General features: G+C 37.7%; 1 protein-coding gene across 1 annotated transcript in view; it reads right to left on the reverse strand.

Annotated features, from left to right (window-relative positions):
* LOC124549354 (WD repeat-containing protein 46) overlaps positions 1-3,761 on the reverse strand; it is a 69,952-nt gene extending 66,191 nt beyond the window's left edge. Inside the window, exons 1-2 of the mRNA XM_047125238.1 lie at positions 3,605-3,761; positions 2,379-2,785 (exon numbers count right to left, since the gene is read on the reverse strand). Of these exons, the coding sequence (XP_046981194.1) occupies positions 2,379-2,785; positions 3,605-3,607 (410 nt within the window). The 5' untranslated portion in view covers positions 3,608-3,761. The remainder of the gene's footprint in view (positions 1-2,378; positions 2,786-3,604) is intronic.
* Between the last annotated feature and the right edge of the window lie 4,633 nt (positions 3,762-8,394).

An 8,394-nucleotide genomic window follows, 5' to 3' on the forward strand; every position in this document is an offset into this window, starting at 1 on the left:
AGACAACTCCACAGTCTGCTCTGCATTATTTCTCAAATATTACTCCAAGAGTTGCTTAAATAATGTATTCACAGTATCTGATGCTGAATTCTTTAAGATCTTGAGAGTAAGTATTAATAGTGTCCTGCTTGACACAGTCAAAATGTTTAAATATCTGGGCGTAATGTTGCGAAGTGATATGAAATGGAATGAGCAATTGAGGATTGTGCCAAGGAAGGCAAACAGTCGACTTTGGTTTGTTGGGAGACTTTTAGGAAAGTTTGGTCCATCTGTAAATGAGACGTTTACAGGTTGGTAGTGTGACCTATTCTTGAGCCTGCTTGAGTATTTGGGATCCATAACAGGTTAGATTACAGGAAGACATTGAAACAATTCAGAGATGGGCTGCTGGATTTGTTACCTGTACATGTGAACAACACGTGTCACTGAGATGCTTTGAGAACTTGAATCTCAATGGAAATCCCTGGAGGTAAGCTGCCATTGTTTTCAAGGAACATTATTGAGAAAATTTGGAAAAATGGCATTTGAAGCTGTCTGCAAAACAGTTCTACTGTCACTAACAATCCAACATACACTGTACCTAAAGACAAGGAAAATAAGATAAGAGGAACTAGGGTTCATACGGAGGCATATAGACTGTAATTTTTCCCTTGTTCTATTTGCGAGTGGAACAGTAAAGGAAATGACTAGTAGTGGTACAGGGTACCCTCCCCCACGTGCCGTACAGTGGCTTGCAGAGTATCTACGCAGATGTATTGGGGCAGATGAGATGTAATAATAATACCAAATTTCTCATTTTCTCTGATTCCCAGCCGCTCTTCAGACTACCATATGTATACAGCAGAAAAACAAGTCCAGTCAATCAATTCTCTCTTCTTTATCAGTGGGGGCAGGGAAGGTTTCATTCAGTTATACAATGTGTTGTTTACATACATGCAATCACCTTGCTATTAAAGCAAAGGATCATACGCCAGTGGACGATAGGGTAGCTAGTAAGGAGGATCAACACACTGCAGTAGGTGAAATAAGTGGTATGTACACGATGTTGCTCTTCCTAGCCCATGAGGTGGGAGGAAATAATTTTAACATCACTCCTGAAAGGGTACTGACCTATGACAGACGGATTTCAGCTTTGGTGAGCAGACCCAACAGTGTACAGATTTTCAGTAATTCACATTTTAACAGAACATGCTTCATGTCATTGATAAAGGGCTGCTACCGGTTTACAAACTGCCCTGCCCACTATTTCAGGAGACGATCCACAAATGTGGTCATAATTAAGGCTCTGTGTAGCATCTGACCTTCTGCAGAGACTGTTAGGTTTAAGATTTTAAGGTGTTTTCAGGGTGGTTAGTTCCTTCATTGTTTGCCAGTAATATGGTATGACATTCTCAGTCCCAAAGTAGATATTTTAGTTACTGTACTGATATTGGACATGTATTATAATAATGGATATTATAAAATGAGTATGGCTGACCCTGTCATATGTGGTTCAGTGTGAATGAAAGGGATTAAGAATGTGGGAGTGGATCATATTTCTATTCCATATTTCAACTTTGGAATGCAGTTTTAAACATTTAAATCACATCTGTCTTTAAGTTTTTTAGTAAGGGCAAGTACTGATATGACCTCAATGTTAAGCTCTCTATTCATACAACAAAGCAACAACCAACTGTGTAATACTTCTGAACTAAATTAAGTAATACTGCAATGGTTTCTTCATGAAAACCACGCCTGACCACCTGTCCTATTCTTATAGAGCATATGTAAGTATTCTGTGTAGGGCCTATATCTAATTTCTGAGCTATTGATTTTTGTTATACTACCATGATAACTCATACGTGTATCACTGTGAGATGATCCTTTGAAGAAACAAATAAATAAATAAAAATATAGTTAATTTTTAAATTAAACTAAGCATTTAAATATATTTTGGTGTCACTTTCTTAGCAGTATTTCTCACATCAATTTCAATGCTGAGTACTGAAGGTCATTTTTTTCTTCTACTTTTATAATTACGAACATCATTACAACGTCTAGGACTAACAATGTCACTGTTTAGTCCCTCAACACCTAACTATCATCAGTATTTCTTAACTCTGATGGATTATTTGCTTCTGATTTCATGAGAGAAAATACATACCTGATGACATTAAAACACTGAACTCTCAAGATGAATATTTACAAGACAGCTTCCCATTAGCATCACAACATTATAACTTACAATACGTCTCATGAAGTGATACCTCAGAAGACATTAAAAAGATGAAAGAATATTTTGTTGCATATAATATAGTGTACATAATATACTTGCAGAGCTATCTTTCACATGAAATCCAAAAAAGGCTATACCATAGCCTACACACATTTACACTCACCCACTGTCCTCTGTCAGTAATAGTTCTGCCCTTGCTGCTTGCTCTGTTGCATATTCTATTTTCCTTTCCTGCTTACTGATTCGTTTCTTCCATACTTTAGTTTTTATAGTGTCTTTATCAACTCCAGAACCTCTGCTGTAGCGCAGTAGCTTTTCTTTTGGAATAGGTGTTCGACCTTGTTGTTGTTGACTGTGGGAAATACCGGTCGCTTTCTGCTGTTCCACATTTTCACTCTTATGGATAGAATTTACTAAATCTTTAACGTCCTTGATGGACCTTTGAATTGGATCTCCTTTTATTCTTCTTGGTTTGTCATCTAGTTTTAGGATATGTGGCAAGGACTTCTTTGTCACAGACTTCTTTACTTTGTGTACTGGCTGCTCTTTCATTACAATTTTCTTCTTAGCCTTGAAAGAAAAAAATAAATACTACATTCAATGATGGGGCATGCTATTCAGTAGCAGGAAATCAACGTTAGTTATTTCATAAAATGTACATATGTGTCCTACACATAAGCTTATATGTGACTTGAATCACTGTCTGCAAATCTTTCATTGAGACAAGATCCTAAGCTGAAAAGACACTCATCATTTTGCGCACAAATTTATGGGATGAATCCTGCAGTTGTATCATCAATATGGTATCAACAGAAAAATGTAGCCACAAGATCAGTTCACCGTAGATAATATAAAATACACATTTATAAGAACACATTGCGCAAGAGGAAAAATTAAGATTACAGCAGCTGTGTAGTCAACAGTAAATAAAAATTGAATTACAGTTCCGTACAACATTTGCATGAACTGTGAAGAAACGAATATGAGAAAGTTGCTATTGTGTCGAATGTACCCTGACAAACCGTTTACAATGATTTCCAGTGTACAGGTAAAGAGACGAAATTAAATATGCGACTTTCAATACAACAATCAATTCTGTTCGGCAACTTCAATACTGATATGAATAAAGTTTGTTCCTCTCAAATGTGACCAAAATAAGATTAAACTGGGCTGCATTTCACAATGTAGAATCTACTGTATAAACGGGAGAGAATTATACATATGTATCTGTTGGAATCAAATACAGGCTGCGTGAAATCTTACGAAATTTAATTTACACGGGAGGAAAACGATGGGCACTTATTCTTGTATAGCTCGGGAATATGATTCATTTATTCGCAGCCTTAAAATTCGTAAAATAAAATGTCTGTATGCTAACACTCAACATACCATTATTCAAACTTCTAACTTGTGTAAACGGGAAGCAAAACAATCCAAATGTGACGGTAATGACACATTCGTCCACTGCTCGCAATCAATTCAAAACGTAAACATAACACAGCATCACCACATGTGCGACAAAGGCAAAGATCTTATGAAGAAAACTTACTTCGACCTTAAAGACAATTATTACAAAACGCCATGGCGTGTAACTCGTGAAGCCGCACTTCACAAGCAATGAAAATTTGCACATACGTCGCCTCACCATCGCCTCGGAGGCCAGAAAGTATTTGCACAAGCGTGGTGTGAATTTTTACTGGCACTCTATTCAAGACGATTTCAACTGAAATATACCGTGCGGGATTAAATGTAACTGCCTAGATATTACGATACTGTTTTCTTTTCCAAAACTGATAGAAACTATTACAATAAACAGAGTTGAGGATTATTTAAATAAAAACCAACTTTTGAGCAAAGAACAGTTTAGTTCCATGTCTGAAAAGGGAACAGAAGCTGCTATAACAAAATTTGGAAAAGTACTTTTAGAGGCCCAAGATAAAGGAGGACAGGTGACAAGCTTTTTCCTAGACCTCAGTAAAGCATTTGACACAGTCGATCGTGAAGTACTGCTAGGTACATTCAAAGCACTGGGAACACGGTGGGTTGCCAATAAGTAGTTGGGGTCAGACAGAGTGGAGATGGTAGAGCCATACCAAATTTCAAATGGCTCAAATTGTATGGTGAAACATCTTTCAGATCAAGAATATTTGAAAGTGGGAGCCGCTCAACGCCGTGTTAGGATCCCTCAATACTGTTACTCATTTGCATTATTGACTTCCTACTATGGGCCACACAAGGAGAACCAGTGTTATTTGCTGATGACAGGAATACCGTAATTGAAGATAGGACTCCAGAAATGTTAGAAGTAAATACTTAAAAGGCCACGTGGCAGTCCACAACTGATCAAATAACAAGAAGTAACTCATAGTGTAAAAAAGAGTAATAACAAGAAGTTCTACATAAATAAAAACCTAATTGAACAAAATGCAGAATACATAATGAGACCATAGAATATATTGCTGACACAAAATTTTTAGGTATGCATTTTGATAAACAACTAAAATGGGGTGGGAATGAACATATCAGAGTAACTGAAAAAAGAATTAGCACAGCACGCTATGCCTTACAAATATTAACCACAGGGTGTAATAGCTCATGGCTAAGGACATCATTCTTTGCACATATACATTATATTATCAGTTACAGGATAGTATTATGGGGTGCAAATGTTCAGAATGTGAAAAAGTGTTCAAACTGCAAAAACGAGCCATCAGAGTAACGAGCAAGAGTCAGAGAAGGGCTCACAGCATCGAACTGGTCAAAAAACAAGGTATCCAGACAGTCCCAAGTGAATAGATATTTAAAACTGCTGTTTTCATACAGCAAAACAATGAACAATATGCAATAAGCGGCTCCATTCATTATGGTCAAACCAGATACAGCGACTAATTGTCACCAGATGGAATGAATAAAGCAAAGACCCAAACCACTCTGTTTTATCAAGGAGTAAAGATATATAAAAAACTATCAAAAGATATAAGAAACATAAAGGATCTCTACAAATTTAAAAAAATTCTTAAACAATATTTACTAAAAAATAGTTTGCACTCAGTTGAAGAGTTCATGCAATATAAAATTATTAAAATAAATGATCATGTAGACAAATTACATAGTAGCCAAAGAAGATACATACACAGACATACATATGAACATGCAAACATACATATATATATTATGTATATACAGGGTGTCCCATTTATCTTCACCACCATAAATAACTGTAATGTTCTTTAGCCATTGGGGGACATCAATCGGCATGATTGCCTTCGTTGTAGCTTTGTTTTTTACAAAGATATGAACAGCAGGATAGCTTTTTTAAATGGCACTCTGTATTTTTTATTCAGTAATTCATTTCCTCTCCTAAAGACCTATTAAAAATGTATCACAGTGTACCATTCACTGAAACACAACGTTATTAATTACATAACACAGAATTGACTTTGAGCCTGAGATCACAAACTCGGCCACTTGCTGAAGTTAAGAGAAAACAAGTGAACACCAAGTAAAAACATAACACAAAATTGACTTTGACTCTCCTGTACCATTGCCAAAGAGTAGAACATTCATAGGTACTCAAAGTGGCGACCATGGACACCAATACACTGGTGCACTCGTTGAATGAAAGAATTATTTACTGCTTCTAATGTTGCCTGCTGAAGAGAATTATAAGCAAGCATGATGCGTTCGTGCATGTCCTCTGGAGCTGTTGGAATATCGCGATAGACAACGTCTTTAATGAATCCCCAAAGAAAAAAGTCCAGAGAATTTAAATCAGGAGACCTAGCAGGCCAAGTAACTGTTCCTCCTCGACCAATCCATCTGACAGGATACCTTTGGTTCAGAACGTGATGTGCACACAAGGCATCATGTGTTGGACATCCATTGTGTTGATACCACATAAGCATTCTGGTTCTTAGCTGCACTTCATGCAGAAGAGGAGGAAGAATTCGTCAGAGGAAGTTGGCATATTCTGTGCCATTTAGACTACCACTGATGAAATAGGGGCCAATAATTGTAGTACCAAGCATCCCACACCAGACATTAACTCTCCATTGACGCTGATGTTCCACATGTCTAAGCCGTTGTGGGTTGTCGCTGGAACAATAATGCATGTTCCTTGTATTTACATATCCTTTGTTTGAGAAGGAACAATCATCGGTAAATAGAACATTGGAGAAGAAGTTTGGGTTGGCGAGGATTTGCTACTGTGTCCACTGACAGAACTGTACACAATTCTGGAAATCATTCCCATGCAATTCTTGATGTAGGTGTACATAGTAAGGATGGAACCGGTGACGTGTAAGAATACGATGTACACTGGTTTTAGGAATGACAATCTCGTGTTCAAGCTGTCATGTGCTCGCATGTGGATTCATAGCAACGGAAGCGAGTGCAGTAATTTTGGCAGCTTCGTCAGTGTGAATGCTATGATGATTGCGTTGTCGTGGGTTGAAATTTCCCGTTTCCTGAAGCGTCGCAACAAGACGAGAAAACATCCGTCGGGAAGATGGGTTCTTGTCAGGATATCGCTCTCTGTACAGTTCCGCTACCTGCATAGCATTTTGCGTACCTTCAACAACAACAATAAAAGAAACGTTATGTCGATGCTGTTTGTAGGAAGGAGAGCCTTTTTACTGTATGCCTACTCTACACAACAGTATTTAAAAGGACTTAACTACTGTACTAAATGTAACCGTATGTAAGAATACAGTATTGCAATTAATGTTCTGCTAACTTACATTCCCCACAGACTAGTAGCATTTCTACCTTCTCTTCGTTGGTGTACATTCTACTCACACAACTCTTCACCTGACGATGGTTGATGGAATGACGGGTGTACGTTCAACTTATGTTTACATTTGTCCTCTGTCGACGTTAGCATGTGAATGTGTTCCAAATACCTGCACTAGGAGCTGGGAGCGTCAACGTCAATGTTGTGTTACGTAATTAACAACGTTGTGTTTCAGTGAATGGTACACTGTGATACATTTTTGAATAGCTCTTTAGGAGATAAAATGAATTACCGAATAAAACATATAAAAAATACAGGGTGCTATTTAAAAAAAGTCATACAGCTGTTCATATCTTTGAAAAAACAAGGCTGCAACGAAGACAATCATGCTGATTGATGTCTCCCTGACGGCTAACGAACATTTGCTTGAAACATTTCGTAATTTTCATCTGGACAAACAGTTATTTAGGATGGTCAAGATAAATACGACACTATGAACATATATATATATATATATATATATATATATATATATATATATATATATATATATATATATATATGACTGTTCGTCAATTTTCTGTATTATTATTCATTGTCATTCTTTACAACATACCACAGTAATATATAGGAAGTTGAGACAAACATTTTGATACAGGACGCTTGTGGACCATCAACTCGGAAAACTACCACAAACTGGTCTACAAAAAGTACCTAAGCTACAGTGCACACGCATCACGCGAGGTTTTTCAATTTTCCCCGATCTCTCTGCGCAGACTGTTAGTCCTAGACAAAAAATTAATGCGGCATTTTTTGTAGCAAATTTAATTTAGTTTAGTTTAGTTAGTTGTGAAATGAGACGCGTTTTCGTTGGAGTGTGCGGTTTTCGAATTATATAGAGGGTGGAGAAAAATGGTGTCACGAAATTTTAACCCTGGATAGCTGATGCCAGTAGGAGCCAAAATTACTGATGTTGTGTAGGTCGACAACACACCATTTTTAAACTACGGAAACCTGGCCCCACAGCACTATGGCTGTCAGTTTACACATACAAATGTCCCTCGCCTGTCACTGCCCCATCGTGACAAGCACATGTGTCGAATAGGTCTTGCTGTTTATCTCCACCCCACGTCAGAAGCATTAACATGTAAGCTTCGCTTCAGAACACACACACGCCGCCTGTGATTCAGTCATGCATTAAGCATGACGGCACAGTATTCGTTTGGAGAACAACAAGATGTGGTTTTTGTTTATGGACTAGCTGATGATAATGCGCATGGAGCTCGACGGTTCTGTGAGCCTGTCACTGCCCCATCGTGACAAGCACATGTGTCGAATAGGTCTTGCTGTTTATGTCCACCCCACGTCAGAAGCATTAACATGTAAGCTTCGCTTCAGAACACACACACGCCACCTGTGATTCAGTCATGCATTAAGCATGACGGCA

Source organism: Schistocerca americana, chromosome 1 (genome assembly GCF_021461395.2).
Source record: "Schistocerca americana isolate TAMUIC-IGC-003095 chromosome 1, iqSchAmer2.1, whole genome shotgun sequence".
Taxonomy (NCBI): Eukaryota; Metazoa; Arthropoda; class Insecta; order Orthoptera; family Acrididae; genus Schistocerca; species Schistocerca americana.